The sequence below is a fragment of the Haliotis cracherodii genome, unplaced genomic scaffold, assembly GCF_022045235.1.
Source record: "Haliotis cracherodii isolate W230 unplaced genomic scaffold, xgHalCrac1.p SCAF_9, whole genome shotgun sequence".
NCBI classification, from domain to species: Eukaryota; Metazoa; Mollusca; class Gastropoda; order Lepetellida; family Haliotidae; genus Haliotis; species Haliotis cracherodii.
The window spans coordinates 43728999-43746405 of NW_027266343.1; the positions used below are offsets into that span (position 1 = coordinate 43728999).

Genomic DNA, 17407 nt, shown 5'->3' on the forward strand with positions numbered 1-17407 from the left:
CTCCCCACTCCGGGGTCGCCTCTTAAGACTTACAACCAGCATAGGTTGCTGGGGATCACTTCTAACCTGGACCACCACCACCCCACCCCCTCCCCCCCTCCGGCGTCGCCTCTTACAACCAGCATAGGTTGCTGGGGACCAATTCTAACCCAGAATCCCAACCCGGGGACGCTTCTTGCAACCTCTTCTAGGTTAGAAGTGGGGGCTGACTAATTCTAATCTGGAATCCCTACAGGTATGTCCTGACACAAGGTTGAATAAGGACTACAAAAAAAACACCTGACAACTGGATTTTAGAACTTCGGTGTTCTTGGATCACATGCACAATGAATTAAGAGTCCACCAATTATTCAGGACATTTCAAGAGCAGTTCGTGAGTTGGGTTAAACGTCACTTTCAACAGTATTTCAATCATAAAACAGTGTGTCAGTAATATGTAAGAGGAAAAGTGAGGCAGGTGTTAGACGGAGAGCTGCACACACAGGATACAACGCTACACACAATATTGCAGCACATTTATTCGACAAGACCTCCTTGTCTCCTTCACAAAAAGAAAAAATAGGTAAAGGTTTCTTCTGCTGTCAAAGGGGCGGTCGGGTAGCACAGTGGTTAAAGCGTTCGCTCGTCACTCCAAAGACCCGGGTTTGATTCCCGACATGGGTACAATGTGTGTCCCCTGCCGTGATATTGCTGGAATATTGCTAAAAGCGGCATAAAAACCATACTCACTCAAATCTGCTGTCAAACAAATTAACAGTGAAGGTAATGTACCTATCAATACCAATATGGATTCGAAAGAATCTTGAAAGATGTAAAAAGAACTAATATGCATTTTCATAATCAAACATGAAACATACCTTTGAGGGCTTCTGTTTTTCCACCGACTTTAATTCTTCTTTTGCCAGCCTGACTTCTGCTTGTAACTTTTCATATGTATCTCTGCAAAGGAGAAATAATATTATCAGCTTATTATAATAAATGAGCTTGCTAGTGTTGAATCCTCCATGGAAAGTGACACAGATCAGATATTTCTACCACTTTATTAAAATGCGCCAGAATGGGTGTTGACAACTAAGGATTCTTATTGGGGCTAGTTTGGCTTTTAAACCTACAACATCAGATACTGGCACAGCAAATATGTCTAAGGGACATACCTGCACAGCAAATATCAGCATCTTCCAAACTGTATTGCGGTAATATCTGTCATGTATGTCTCAATGATGCCTATTGAATGCAAAATCAATGTCTCAAGGTTGGTGTATATGTCTGATACAACTAATGTCAATGACAGTACATTCTTTATGGGCTATTTCGTCTTCTTGGGAGAGATGTTTTTCTTCAAGAAGGCAACAGGGAACCTCTTACTTATGCTATTGTATGATTTGTAATGAGATTCCTAGTCCTGTCTAGCATCTGACTTGTGTGGTTCTTATACAGAGAAGACCTGTGAAGATCCGGATTAGAATAGGTCATCACTAACCCATTCTTCCATAAAAGGTGACTATGCTCATCATAAGAGACAACTAACAGGATCAGGTGGTCAGGTATGCTGACTTGGTCATCATATTCCAATTGCATGGATCGATGCTCATGATGTCCATCACTGGACTGTCTGGTCCAGACTTGATTATCTACATATAGCTGGAACATTGCTGAGTGCAGCGTTAAACAAGAAAGAAACAACAACAAAGATTGAGACTTACTTATATTTGCTACACTTTGTCTCCAGCTTCTGCATCTCGGACACCAGGTTGTTGATCTTGCCCTCCAGAGTCTCCAGCTTCTCCCGGTGCTCTCTGCACGCCACTTCGTGTTCCGCACACTGCGCCGTCAGCTCCATCTTGCTCTTCTGGAGGTCCAGACGTGATCGGCGCGTGTCGTAGTAGCCGCCAGTCAAAGCACCTCTACGACTAACCTGGTCACCTGGACATATGGAATAACATTGAAAGACTCAAGTCATCAGTAAAGTGAAACGATGTTTACTTGTTTAGATCAAAACCATAACTGACAAGACAACTTCTTGTATTACTATGATGACGTCATCACAACAATGACATCATCACAGCACTCACACAATCATTCCAAACTACCTTACTGTTAACAAATGCCTTCTATTTATAGAAATATTTCCGGGTTTAGAGTTACCTCCCTTACATCAATATCCTATCAATCTTGGATCAAGATGTGGTACAGAGGGATAGATGGAGAAAGAGGTAGGTTATTGAGTGGGTGAGGGAGAGGGGGTAGGTAAGGGAGGGGGTGAGGGAGTGGGGGGGGAGGGAGTGGGAGTGGGTGAAGGAGTGGTAGAGGGAGTGGGTGAGGGAGTGGTAGAGGGAGTGGGTGAGGGAGTGGGAGTGGGAGTGGGAGAGGGAGTGGATGAGGGAGTAGGAGTGGGTGAGGGAGGGAGTGGGTGAGGGAGGGAGTGGGTGAGGGAGTGGATGAGGGAGTAGGAGTGGGTGAGGGAGGGAGTGGGGGAGGGAGTGGATGAGGGAGGGAGTGGATGAGGGAGTAGGAGTGGGTGAGGGAGGGAATGAGGGAGGAACTAGGTGAAGGAGTGGGAGTGGGTGAAAAGTGGGAGAGGGAGTGGGGAAGGGAGTGGGTGAGGGAGGGAGTGGGGGAGGGAGGGAGTGGATACGGGAGTAGGAATGGGTGAGGGAGTGGGTGAAGGAGTGGGAGTGGGTGAGGGAGGGAGCGGGGGAGGGACTAGGTGAAGGAGTGGGAGTGGGTGAAAAGTGGGAGAGGAAGAGGGAGAGGGAGTGGGTGAGGGAGCGGGAGTGGGAGTGGGGGAGGGAGAGGATGAGGGAGTAGGAGTGGGTGAAGGAGTGGGTGAAAGAGTGGGAGTGGGTGAGGGAGCGGGAGAGGGAGAGGGAGAGGGAGCGCGAGTGGGGGAGGAGCAGGTGAGGGAGCAGGAGTGGGTAAAGGAGTGGGAGTGGGTGAGGGAGGGTAGGGAGAGAGAGGGAAGGCACTTACCCTCAAGTGTGATACAATCGAGATTCTGTGTTCTGGCAATCTGCGTGGCCACCTCCATGCTCCTACACACCAGGGTCTTCCCGAACACGTGCTTGATGGCAGGGTCAAACTTCATTTCATACTTTATCTTCTGGATCATAGGAATAGCATCCTGCAAGGAAAACAAGGAAGTCCTAAACTTGCTTCAGCGATACATCTTAACTGACCAATCATCTATGTTGTCAGAGGAATGAACGCCAGATCCGACATTGTGACCACTAATGCTGATGACAAATCTGGAGCTGTCAGACTCAACAGTTTTTGATGCTCACTGCCGAACAAGTGAACTGATGGGTTTTTAACTGTTCTACATATGACCTAGCACTCCTCCTCACCACACAAAGTAGTACCCATTCGCTGCCATTTTCACCCTGATTCACAGGGTGTTCAAACCAGACTAACCCCTGCTCTTGCGACATAAGAGATGACCCGCTATGATTCCAGGTAAAAAGTCCCCAGCAACCTATGCTGGTCATAAGAGGCGACTAAATGGATTGGGCGGTCAGGCTCGTTGACTTGGTTGATGCATGTCATTGTTCCCAATTGCATGGATTGATGCTCATGATGTCAATCACTGGAATGTTTGGTCCAGACTCAATTATTTACAGACCGCCATCATAGTGCTGGAATATGGCTGAGTGCGGTTAAACAACAAACAAATAAGCAAACAATATGGGAGAACATCTGTTTTCAAAAGACATGTCAGGAGTAGAGAGTAGTTACCTGTGTATCGGGGTAGATTGTGTCCCTGCTGTCCAGACGGTTGAGGGGCATGAATGTGACCTCTCCCGGCAGACGCAGACGGTTCATCTCTTGGAGAATCTTGGTTCCAGTCTTGTCAGTGTCTACTACGTGATGGAACAACCTGCAGCCAGCAAGTATATGTGTCAGTGGTCACATTATAACAAACACCTAATTGCTTTGTTCCAACTATGCATCTCAAAATGAGACATCTATACTGTCCTTAAACTTTGAAATACATTAAATTTTAACTGCAGGAACAGGCAATTGTGAACAAATACCCTGGCAGTATAGATTCAAGTCTTACAGTCTATTGAAGTGCAAGATTTTACTTCACACCACAATTAAGCTGTCCCGACTTATCATCAAGTATCCATCAGATCATTTTAAAAAACACAGACAAGACATTGCAATAACTGCAAGATTGATAAATATCAGACAACATTTGATGTATCCCATAAAGAAAGTACCATTTGGGGGCTTTGAATCCAACTTGCTAGGACTACAATTGGCAGGACAAAGTCCAGCTGTTAAATATTAGGGTTTCGGTTCAGTTCATTTTCTTGGTACATTTATCGACTGTCTCAAAAAAATTACAAAAGATGTTTTCAAAGAATGTCCAATTAAAAGTTGATAAAAATCAAGAAAATGTCTAACAAAATCACTGGACGTACAGTTTACCAAACTTCTATTCATAAGCTCAGGGGCAATTTGTTGCCTAACTGCAACTTGTTGTTGATGTTACCTAGTTCCAGCAGTGACCTCCACACAGGTATAGAAGGTCTTCTCAGCCTCCAGGGTCTCGATGAGAACTCCATGGTAACCAGACACAACCTCAGGGTAACGCCCTTGCTCTCGGAACTGATTCAACACCTTGCTGACACTGTCAATTCCGTTCAACAAGGCCTGAAATGTTACAGGAAAGTGGTTGTAGAAACATACCATGACAAAGCAACACACATCTAACCTATCTAACAATGTCATGACCAATGGAAATGTATTTTGAAGTACAAAGTGTGTTACATGCAGGGCAGGGCAGGGCAGGGCAGGGCAGGGCAGGGCAGGGCAGGGCAGGGCAGGGCAGGGCACTTCCTGCGAACTTTGGGCCGAATATCAGCCTCAAAGCAAGTTCATGGGTTCCTGGAAAACAAAAGCCAGCCTTTCCTCTGGGATCATTCACATGTACCCGACAAAGGCTTTCCTGATAGTACACAGTGCTAGATGTAACGGGAGTCCTGCGATCCTTGAGGTATGCTCCCATGTTATCTGAATCTAGGGACCCCTAAATCTTTACCTGTTAACATTTTATGACTTTCATGTATATTTTTGAACAATAAGTTTGTCATTATGCACTCATTTCCCTAAATGTCTCAATATCAATATGAATGAACAGGGCATCCTCTTCCAAACTGTGTGCATGAATGTACACTGGTGGGACTGGAGATATGACCGTGTTTGACTCCTACCTTGCCGGTGAGAGATCGGAGTCCCTGTTCCTTCTTACTGAGCTCCTCCCGGCCGGACTGTAGAGTCTGCTGGAGGGAGTTCTCTTGCCTCCACAGTGCACTGAAACACACACCAGATCAGTACAGGGCCACTCTCCTACCCACAGTTCCTTATAGCCGGCGGCCACCTCTGCCACAGGCCAGTGCCATGTGACAATTCGTCACATCTCACAAAGTCCATTCAAGATATTGCATAATGTTTTTATCTGTTTCATTTTTGACAAATCTAGATTTGTCTATATGTCAAAGAATGGTTAACTTTCATTGAGAAAATATGCTAAAATGTGAAAGATTTGAGTAGTTGTTCTTTGTTTACATTGGTTGTACGGTTGCACTGCTGTCATCGAAGCCAAACAGAGAGCTAGCATTATGGCCACTTTAAGATATAAGGATTGTCATGCACCTCACTGTCATAGTTGTAATAGCCTTTCTATATAATTATGCAAAACAATATGTAAAGCGCATCGAACGGCTTGCATTAGGCCTGTCTATTCTGATTTCAGAATAAGTGTGTTTGTTTATAAACAAGAAAAAAGTCTGGTCACGTGATATGCCTTTGGAGTGTGGTATGGGGCAACATACTACAGCAACCAGGTGATATAGAACTAGGATGTAACACTTTAATATAGCTTAATTATACCAGCGGTATCTTAGTGGCCTGTAAACAATCAAGTCAGGACCAGGAAACAACTTCCAGGGATTGATATGAACAGTAACATCCCTTGCGTCAGGGTACACTGACACATTAGTACCAGGTCACGGAGCCTGACCATCCAATCCACCGACTGCCCATGACAAGTATAGGTTACAGGGGATCTATTTTAACCCAGAATCCCAACTGATTTTCAAAAGTGCTCTGAAATCTGGAAAGCATGACCATATCCTGTGTTTCAAACAAAGTGGTAGGCAATGTACTATGTCTCTTGACAACCAGGGCAGGGTAGAACAGTATTTCAGTGTATTTAAGCAGCGTGGGTCGGCCAGGGTGCCGTCTCCTTACCTCCTCTCATTCTGCAGGTTGTCCTTCTCCTTCTTTTTCTCCTGGTAGTCCTTGTTGTCTCTATCCTGCATGCTCTTGAAGTGCTCGCTCTTGCTCTCATTGCCCTGGAAACGAGAAAAGTTAATACTTGATGACGGACACGTCAGAAGTTGGTTGGTTGGTTGGTTAGTTGTTTAACGCCGCAGTCAGCAATATTCCAGCAATATGACGGCAGTCTGTAAATAATCGAGTCTGGACCAGAAAATCCAGTGATTGATATCATGAGCATCGATCCACACAATTGGGATCGATGACATGCATCAACCAAGTCAGCGAGTCTGACCACCCGATCTTGTTAGTTGCCTTTTACGACAAGCATAGTCACCTTTTACGGCAAGCATTGGTTGCTGAAGGCCTATTCTACCCCGGAATCTTCACGGGTCCCACGCCAGAAGTAAACATTCAGTGTACTCAAATTACATTGATAAACATATTGTCTATATAAACTTTGTACAGCTGCATATGGATATAGCAACATTTTTCAAGTTTTCTTAGATGTCCCCCCTCCCCTGATAAGGATAGCAAATGGTCGGTCCCTAATGAACCTTTCCCAATTTACAGACCTTTAGTGTTGGGAGTGACTTATCTGCTACGTTATCTGTCCCTTTAATCCACAAACTTCATGATGATTCAACCAGTAACAAAGAGTTGAAATACTGACCTCAATCTTCGTCACAAGTTCCTGGCGTCTTTGTTCATCTTTCCCAGAATCATCGGTCAATCTTTTAATCTGTAAAACACAATCACAAATCTTAAACAAATATTCTACTTCTTGATTCAAGATTAACAAAGCTCCACAGTTTGGTGTTGGTGTCTCAAGCCTTCCTTCTTCAACACAAAATATGAAGTTTCTGAATCATCTCCTTTCAAAGACAAAAAGGTAACCTGCCAGGCGCAGGGTTCCAGATTCACACTCCTTTCAAAGACAAAAATGTAGGTCAGGGTTCCAGATAGGTCTTACCATTGCCTATTTACTCACATGCTATCATTCACATTGGGGATTGATAGTTTTCTTTTGGTATTCAATAAATTTTCACGCTTTTGGGTACAGCCTACTGGGTTTTGTAAACCAATAAGTAGACCTTGTTAAAAATAATTCTATTTCCCTTGTGTTTCAGATACGTTCTAAATCAAAAGTGAATTACATGGACTGGACTAAGTAACAATAAGCTAGGGGTTGCACATTTGTGCATTAATCACTGCAGCTTTATGTATAATCAATTCCTGCATTCAGTCAGGAAGAAAATATCTGTAAAGACATACATGTACACAAGGTGAAAAGACTGCATTGGGCTGTTATACTACTGGTTATCAAATTTCTTCATGTGCGTTTGTATGCAAACAACTCAAAATTAATTGGGTCACGGGATTTAGTTTGTGTATGTTTTGCAGCTCTGCAGGTGCCAATACCATGTTTTAGAGTCACTGCCTGATAACCATTACACTACTAGACTGTAGATTATCATTTGGTGCTAACTGGTTGTCATCTAGGGAGCAGACCTGTTCCTCCTTGTCTCGGATAGCCTTGTTGAGGGACTTCAACTCCTTCTTGATCCAAGTGTCTCGGTCCTCCCGGGATGTAAACTGGTTGCCACGCCCCTGCTTGGCATACAGCTCCTTCCTCCTCTGCTCAGCTAGAGAAAGTCTGACACACAAAACAACTTGAAAAATAACTTCTTTCATAGGCATAAGAAGTTGCTTGCTTGATAACGGTGTTAGAACCTACACCAAAAGGTCGCTCTTAATTGTAACAAGAGTTTGCCACTAACGTGGCTATATCCCCCGCCCCTGTTGCAGAATTTATGACATAATTAAATCTAATCAAACCCTAACCTTTTTTAACCGAGGTAAAACTTGTCATGGAAATTGTAAAAAAAAAGAAGAGTTTGGAACCTAAGTCCATCTTATTGCCATGGAAACGTAAAAAATAAAAATTTCTAAAATTTCTTAATAGCAAAAGGCACCAGTTCAGCATGTACTTGACAGACCTGCAAAGTTTGATGAAAAAATATTGAATGGTTTCTGAGTCATGCTGCGGAAACGAAACGCGATGGACGGATGGACGGAGCCCGTTTCTATATCCCCTGTCAACTCTGTTGGGCGGGGGATAATAAAGTAGTTGTTCACCCATAAATTCTTATCCTTACTTAACTTGAAAAATGTATATAACAGATTAAAGTAGCAGTTCGCACTGGCTATACATGACCCTACTTATAAAGCCCCTGGACAAGCCTAAGATCGGAGTGATGAGAAGTGTTTTTACTGCTCTCAGCAATTTTGAAAGAAGAGTTGTCAGAACAGATTTCACACACTTTACCTATGTATGGATCTGGACCCAGCCTTATACCCAAGTAGTACATGATTGGCATAACCACAATTGTATGTTAACTAAAAACAAAGTGTGCAGTTCATATCCTCAAAATGCATATGACATCTCATAATTCACTTTTTCACAGACTTATTATAAGGGAAAGTCTGCCTGACTCACTCATTGAAAGACTTCACGCAAGAGGGGAATTTCTGGTGACTTACTCATTGAAAGACTTTACTCAAGAGGGGAATTTCTGGTGACTTACTCATTGAAAGACTTTACTCAAGAGGGGAATTTCTGGTGACTTACTCATTGAAAGACTTTACTCAAGAGGGGAATTTCTGGTGACTTACTCATTGAAAGTGTTTACACAAGAGGGGAATTTCTGGTGACTTACTCATTGGCAGCCTGTTCCTCCAGATCCCGCTGGCCTTCATACTGGGGTACAATGGCCTCTAGAGCTTCCTGTGTCTTAACAATCTTGTCATTCAGCTTCTTCAGCTCCTGCTCAGACTTCGTCTGCAACATTGAAACATGATCCACCTTGTACTTGTCACAGAGTACTCTCAGGTGCAAAAACCTCGCAAAAACAGCATTTGCATCTTATAAGTATATATACATTTTATACATATTGCCAACTGCTTCCCTTACAAAACTAGAATGTGTTTTACCTTAAAAACATATGTCTAACCACTCCTTTTATGGGTCATGCACGTTCTTCATGCTGGTCGACCTACACATGCTGATTTCCCCAGCCAGCTCTTTCTCTTTCTAGAGCTAATAGGCTAGAGGAACAGTGATGCGGGGACGGATGGGATGGTCTCAAGCCTGAGGGTGAGGAATGGGAGATATGAACTGGGGCAGCTGAGTGTTGAAGCAGGTTGTGAAAAGATCAACATCCGGACACGGAAGTAACTGGCAAATAAATTGGAAGGTGGAGGCACCATTCCGTGGGAGACGGTTCGTTGGGTCGAGACAGGGAGTAGGCTATGACACCGGAAAAGTGTCTCTCCCCAACTTGAATGTGTTAAGTGAGTCGATCAGTTGAAAGAAGTCGAGGGCCAGAGAGAGTAGTGACATCGACTTGGCGGAGCCCATCTAGTTTATGTACCAGACGATGGATAGGTTGTCCGACTAGATCATCAGACTGAAGGCACAAAGCAGTGTTGCCCAATGTGACACTGCCAAGATCACTGCTTGAACTGTAAGTTTAGTGTGAAGAGAGAACACCGCCCTGCTACATGTAGTTCCTGATAATGAGCTCCCCAACCCACGGTCAAGGTTTTGACAAAGAGATGTTGAATTGGGATAAACGTCTACAAGGGGGCTCCGTCGCAGATGTTCGACAGTACCAGCCACCATTGGAGATGTGGCCGAAGATGATTCAGCAGGGAAACTAAAACCTGACGATGGTCGTTCTGTAGGTAAGGCTTGAATAAAACACTGAATTGGTCACAGGTGGAGTTGTCCTCGCCTGGTGAGAGCTTGTGCTGAAGTCAGGAGAACGAAAGGTTGTTGCCATTGGCACCAATTAATGGAACAAAGTGTTAATTACGAACCCAACGATCATTGGGCATGAACATCTTGCGTAGGCGCGTGTCGAACAGGGTCCCCATAAATTTTTACAAACCTGTAGAGGTTATGAATTCTCTGATGAAATCCTCCTTGGGGCACTTATTGCATTTTCCTTGCTCAAGAAAATCTACATGACATAGTTGTAACCATTTTCCTTAATAAAAAATGTTACCACACAAAAAACTTCGTTTTTGTATGATATACGACCACCCTTACGGGGCCTCACCCCCAACGGCGCCTCACGCCAGGGGGAGCAACTCTCACCCAAATCACTTTCCATATGTCAAATGCTGACGGAATGTGGGGAGGTGGGTGGCCGTGCCTCAAGGAGGATTTCATCAGAGAATTCATAACCTCTACAGGTTTGTAAAATTCTCTTTCAGATTAAATCCTCCTTGGGGCACTTATTGCATTAAGACAGACTCCCAAAGATAATCTAGGAAGTGGCATCCGTCAGCAACAGGCGTAAATAAATACATCGTATTTGATTATTCCAACAGAATAAAATATTGAGTTCAATAATGGAACCAACCTTATCGTGAGGCACCACCGTCGAAAGGCGGGGGCTAGAGACAGGGCGTGGTCGACCATATATTATGATAAAGCCTGTTTTTGCGGCTTGTCATAAGTTGAGAACTCGAAACACCTCCCACCCCACCCACACTTTTTTTGAACAAGTGATATAGGGGCGTAGATCACGAGAGACCATAACCAGCGCTGAGCTAGGCCAGAGGGTACCCGTGGATCGAAGGAGCGAGTGCGCAAAATACGAGTATTATCGAGTAGTAAGGACTGATATTTATCGACCGCAGAAGATAAAATCCGGACCATTACTGAGCAGTATAACCGGAGGAGTGTCTAAAATCTCGAATGCTCAATCGGCTAGAGATTAGAACTTTGCCCCGTTCGGAGAACTGACTGACCAAACCGAGTACGCTCGCTTGAGTGTTTGTCGAGTTGGTAAGGTTTGATGAATCGTGCTCGGCTGGCTCCAAATAGCCGCGGAGCAGATCTGCTCGATGTGCAGAGCCGCGGCGTACGCTTTTGACGCAGCCACTGCTCTAACCTAATGAGCCTTCAACCTGGTAGGGGGGTCCCTGCCTGTAAGCGTATACGCTGTACAAATGGTTGAAACTATCCACCTCGAGATAGATTGTTTACTCGCAGGTGAGCCAACCTTCCTACCGCCGTAACAGCAAAATAGTTGGTTATCCTTACGGACACCAATATTTCTGCTGATATAGGCCTTGAGAGTCGTGCGGACATCCAAGACATGAGCATGTCTTGCAGTGGTCCCCGACGAGGAAGGCTGTGAAAGAGCAGGTAGCTCAATAGGAGCCGTTCACGTGGAAGCGTGTGCGACCCATTGACGGTAAGAGTCCGGTAGTCGAAAACTGACTCTGTCCCGGTGATATTTATCGACCGCATGGAAGACAGTTATTTCGGGATCGGCTGACATAACACGAATGTCGCCTACCCGTCTGCCGGACGTTACCACCACAAGGAACGCCATCTCCCAGCTCAACAGCTGAAGAGAGAGAGACGACAGATCCCGAAAGGAAGGACCGGACAGCCAATCGAGAATGATTGACAAGTCACAAGGGGCACTGATCCGCCGGACTGGCGGTCGGATCCTGTCCACACCTGCTAAAAAGCGCTGCACTAATGGGTGTGCACCCAGAAGTGCCCCGTCGACAGTGACGTGAAAAGCTACGATAGCTGTAGAGTACCCCCGGACTGTTGATGCGGCCAGGTCGTCATCTAGTCGCGACTGGAGAAACTCAAGCACAGATACGAGATCTGCAGAAAAAAAAGAAAAAAGATCTGCAATCCCTCTATCGACACACCAGGGCGCATAGCAGGCCTATCTATCGTACTGAACGTTTGTCGAATCCCTCCGCGAAGCCAATATTGTGTCTGCAACTCGTGCAGGAATACCGATTCTTCTGGAGGCGATTCCTGACAGTGGCCAAGCCACCCATTGAATCCCGGGATTCGGGTGGAGGTCCCCGACTCATTCTCAAGCGCGCCCGCCAGACCAAATCCACTGTCGCCGCCATGTTGTCCAGTAACTCGAGCCATGTACGAGCAGTGTGACTTGCGCTTAAGGGACTTGATATCTTGTGACAGAGATACAAGTCTTCTCACCGTGTTGAAATTAGCCACTAGGAAGACTAGATTCTGAGTGGGGCTCAGATCTGACTTCTTGAGATTGACCATCCACCCTAGAGTGATCAGAATATCTATCACTTGTTGTGTAGCTATCTGACTCAGGGATTGCAATAGAGCTCTTAGCAACCAGTCGTCGAGGTACGGATGGTAGAACCGACCTTTTGACCTGGCCACTTGGGCGGGAATCAACATCAGCTTGGGGAACACCCTCGGGGCCGTGGAGATCCCCAATGGTAGAACCCTGAACTGATAACACCTCCCGTCGAAAGAAAACCTCAGGTATTTCTTGAACTCCGGGTGTATTGGTATGTGGAGATAGGTGTATTTTAAGTCTATTGACGTTAGCCATTCTCCTGTCTCTACATTTGAGATCACTGTTTGGTGACTAGGAAACAAGTCGAGTAGAAGCCCTCGCTTTCCTGTCCCTCGGGACCCGGTTCGATCACAGCTTTCATAAGAAGTGCGTCGACCTCGGCACGGAGGAATTCCGCCTTCTCTCGGGTAGCAGGCACCTGAGTGTGCTTTATCCCGGAGAAGGGGAGGGGCGGATGATGTTTCCAACGAGGCAAATGGCCATACCTTAAAATGGACGGGGTCCGGGGATTGTAATGTAACTGTCTCCCATTGCTTCAGGAATACGGGGACATCCGGCTGGAGGCAGTGGACCCCGGCTGTCAGCAGTTTGATAACTTGCGACTGTGGGTTCACCCAGGGCTCTTCGGGCGCTAATGGGAACCCATCGTTCCCAGCCCCACGAAAAAACTGTTGGCCTCGACCAGCTGCCTTGCCCCGGTCCGTGCCTCTCTTGCTCCTCCCGGCTTGGTACCTCCAACAAGGCCTTACGAGTCTTTGATAAGGCATGCATTATGATATTGCTCCTCGAAGCATATGTAAGCAGCCTTCAACTCCGCACCGCACGCGGGGGAGGGGAGGCAACCGCCGGCCCTGCTTGACCTTAGTCACTAGTGGAAGCCTCGGCCTCGGCCTCGGAAGAGGCGTCTGGCTCTGCTAGGGAAAATTGTGCGTCGGTAGTGCACGGGCAGGCGCCCACCACCACTACGCTGGAAGCGACCTCGAGCCAGAGCCGAAGCTCGGTCTCAGATCGTCCCCGAGACCAAGGGAACCCCCCTGGCTCCGGGCCACGAATCCACTAGTGAAAGCCTCGGCCTCAGAAGAGGCGTCTGGCTCCGCTAGGGAAAATCGTGCGTCGGTAGTGCACGGGCCGGCGCCCGCCACCCCTCCACTGGGGAGCAACCTCGAACCGGAGCCGAAGCCCGGTCTCGGATCGTCCCTGAGACCAAGTGGTCTGCCTCGGCCGACGCTGGGCATAACACAGATCTCGAAGCCACGTCCGGCACCAACAACGGGGATGTCTTAGTAGATCTGATATCTACCCCCGCCTTTAATAGACCTCTTTAAAGTGGAACAAGTCAACTTGTCTCTTTTTAGGGGCCCCAGGGGATAAAGGCAATGTCCTCCGCCAGACATATTAGGCAACGTTCGTGCCTGTCTTAGAACAACCCGTACACAGTTTGAAGGTCTTGTAAACAAGACCATAATTTCTGATGTGGGCGGGAAGGGTATTAACATGTATCGGTGCGATATAAAGATCGGAAAGATACGTGCATAAATTGTGAAACTAGAAGCAAAGGCATAATGTAGAATGCGATTTGTAACGCGATACTAATAGCCAATGTCGTAGTATAATTTTAACACCAAAGGGGTGTTACGCGCTAAGGTGTAAAACTCGTAAAAAAGGTAAGTGTAGTTTATGAATTAACACACCACCTTGGGTTTTGTAAAGGAAAAAATTGTAGACCAATGCTGTATGATATAACAAAACCCCAAGCCGTTTCTTAATGGCCTTGGCGTTACATGTATCAGCCCGTGGAACTACAATATGGACGCCATTACGGCCATTTGAATTCAAAGGTATCGTGCACATGGCGTATAATTACAACTCTATAACTTCACAATGCGAGGTATTACGCCTTTGCAATGAAAGAAATGTACCATACATACAGTTTGGTCAGCCATGGTTCTTGTCGAACGATAGATTTCTCTTATTTTTGTCTTGTGTGAAAAATCAACACGTCTGTCTCTTACAGATGACATAAGGAAAGTGATTTGGGTGAGAGTTGCTCCCCCTGGCGTAAGGCGCCGTCGGGGGGGGGGGGAGGCCCCGTAAGGGTGGTCGTATATCATACAAAAACGAAGTTTTTTGTGTGGTAACATTTTTTATTAAGGAAAATGGTTACAACTATGTCATGTAGATTTTCTTGAGCAAGGAAAATGCAATAAGTGCCCCAAGGATGCAGTTGTCGATGTATGATTCGAAGATGATGTCTCGAACATCTAGGAATTTGACGATGGGCTTGGTGAGGCTCATAAATAGCCACAGGGCCAAAGAAATTGTACAAACCTGTAGAGGTTATGGATTCTCTGATGAAATCCTCCTTAGGGCACTTATTGCATATTCTTTGCTCAAGAAAATGTACATGACATAGTTGTAACCATTTTCCTTAATAAAAAATGTTACCACAAAAAAACAGCATTTTTGTATGATATAGGACCTCCCCAACGGGGCCTCGTCCTCTACAGGCGACACACGCCAAGGAGAGCGACTCTGTGGAACCCACCTTATCGTGAGGCACCACCATCGAGAGGCGGGGGCTTGAGACAGGGCATGGTCTGACCATATGCTATGAAAAAAGCCGCAGTAGTGGGCTTTATCATAAAACGAGTGAAAACTCAAGAACACCTCCCCCCCTCCCACACACACACTTTTGTACAAGTGATAACGGGGACAATAATCGCTAGGGACAATACGCCTGGTAGCTATGCAGGCTGTAGGGTCCCGTTGGATCGAGCGAGTGCCGTGTGCAAAACGAGTGCATTATTGATTAGTAATGGCTACCGAAGAATCGTCATTCCCGGAGAGGAGAGAGAAGACGGAGCATTGCAAAGTCAAGAAAAACGGAGGACATTCTAAAATCTCGAAGACTCAATCAGCTAGAGATGTTGAACTCTGCCCAGTGCCGAGAACTGACTGACCGAACTGAGCACGCTCCCTGGGGTGTTTATCGATTTGGTAGTGTTTGATAAACATACTCGTCCGGCTCCAAATAGCCGCTGAGCAGATCTCCTCAATGGACAGAGCTGCGGCATACGCTTTTGACGTAGCTACTGCCCTAACCGAATGAGCCTTCAACCCCTCAGGGGGTCCCTCCCTTTGTTCGTGTAAGCCAAACAGATAGCAGAAACAATCCACCGTGAAATTGATTGTTTGCTCGCAGGGGAGCCAGCCTTCACACCGCCGTAACAGTATAATAATTGGTTATCCTTACAGATATCCTTACCCTTGCTGATATAGACCTTGAGAATCTTGCAGACATCCAAGACATGAGCATGTCTTGCAGAGGTCCCCGACGAGGAAGGCTGTGAAAGAGAAGGTAACTCGATAGGAGCCGTCATGTGGAAAGCGTGTGTGACCTTGGGATGGTAAGAGTCCGGTAGGCGAATACTGACTCTGTCCCGGTGAAAGACGGTCAGCTCAGGATCGGCAGACATTGTGTGAATATCGCCTACCAGTCTACCTGACGTCACCGCCACAAGGAACGCCGCCTTCCAGCTCAACAGCTGAAGGGAGAGAGACAACAGATCCCGAAAGGAAGGACCAGACAGCCAATCAAGAACGATTGACAAGTCCCAAGGGGGACTGATCTGCTGGACAGGCAGTCGGATCCTGTCCACTCATGCCAAAAAGCGCTGCACTAAAGGGTGCGCACCCAGAAGTGCCCCGTCGATAGGGATGTGAAAAGCTGCAATAGCTGTAGAGTAACCCCGGACTGTCGATGCGACCAGGCCGTCATCTAGTCACGACTGGAGGAACTTGAGATCGGCTACGAGATCTGCAGAAAAGGGATCTGCAATCCCTCTATCGACACACCAGCGCGGATAGCAGGCCCATCTATCCTGGTACTAAACGTTTGTTGAATCCCTCGAACTCGTGTAGGAATACCGCTCTCCTGGAGGCGATTCCTGACAGTGGACGGCGATAAGGGGCTGTTGGCAAGCATTAAGGTATTGCTCCTCAAAGCAAACGTAAGCCGCCTTCAGCTCCACCCCGCACATAGGGAAGGGTGGCAAACGCCGGCCCTGCTTAGCCTTGGCTAAGTTGGGGGTCAAAGCCCCCCCCAGGGTCACTGAATTCCAGACGCACTCGTCCACGACCGGCACCTCGAAGTCACGGTCCTCCGCCAACGAGTACCGCCTTGTAAGTTCGGGAAGAGCGAACCTTTTACGGGTGCCCGATAGCAGAGGATCGATGACCTCCTTGGAGGTGTGTCGATCCTGTGACGTATGTCAAACCTTGGAAGTTGGTGCTTTACAGAGGTGCGCTGATCGCCAGATGTTCGCAGAATCTTAGAAGTATGCTGATCCGTGGAGGATTCACAATCCTTTGAATTATGGCGAGTCTAAGAAGATATCTGTTCCTGTGATTGGCGAGCCCTAGACTGCCGATCCCAATCTTAAGTCAGTCTATCTTTAGTCTTCAAAGAGAGAAAATTGGAAAAAGGGAAAAAACTAAACGGATTCTCCGGCCAGAGCATGTCACCACACTGTGGCAATTAGAAAGGGGGTGAGTTGGTAGGGGAAATCACGTGTTCAGTGTGTGTAGGTCAACCGACATGAAAAGCATGCATGATCCAGATTGTTGGGAGGTGACCATGGTGATGCCAGGTGTGTTTGGGTGGACTGTATTTTTAGTACCTGGAAACATTTGTATAGGCATGTTTCAAATAGAGCAAATTGTTTCCATGGAAACAAATTAAAACATATTAAAATTGAAAAACATGAAAAGGCAATAGTTGAGCATGTGGTCATAGCACAAATATAGTTTCATGCACAAATATTCATAAGTTTGAGAGTAATGGCTCGGAAACGAAGCCGAGAGAAATTAAGTCCAAATTGTTTTGATGGAAACGTAACAAAATAAAATTTTAAAATAGAAAAAGGCACCATTCAACGATTTACAATGCATTTGGTAAGTTT

General features: G+C 46.2%; 1 protein-coding gene across 1 annotated transcript in view; it reads right to left on the minus strand.

The window, feature by feature from the left end:
• The window catches only part of LOC139452184 (structural maintenance of chromosomes protein 3-like), a 36706-nt gene that overhangs the window by 12028 nt on the left and 7271 nt on the right, over positions 1–17407 (minus strand). The window contains exons 12-21 of the mRNA XM_071233546.1: positions 9003–9124; positions 7795–7939; positions 6956–7024; positions 6256–6359; positions 5217–5316; positions 4496–4656; positions 3733–3874; positions 2971–3121; positions 1704–1923; positions 858–939 (exon numbers count right to left, since the gene is read on the minus strand). Coding sequence (XP_071089647.1) covers positions 858–939; positions 1704–1923; positions 2971–3121; positions 3733–3874; positions 4496–4656; positions 5217–5316; positions 6256–6359; positions 6956–7024; positions 7795–7939; positions 9003–9124 — 1296 coding nt within the window. The remainder of the gene's footprint in view (positions 1–857; positions 940–1703; positions 1924–2970; positions 3122–3732; positions 3875–4495; positions 4657–5216; positions 5317–6255; positions 6360–6955; positions 7025–7794; positions 7940–9002; positions 9125–17407) is intronic.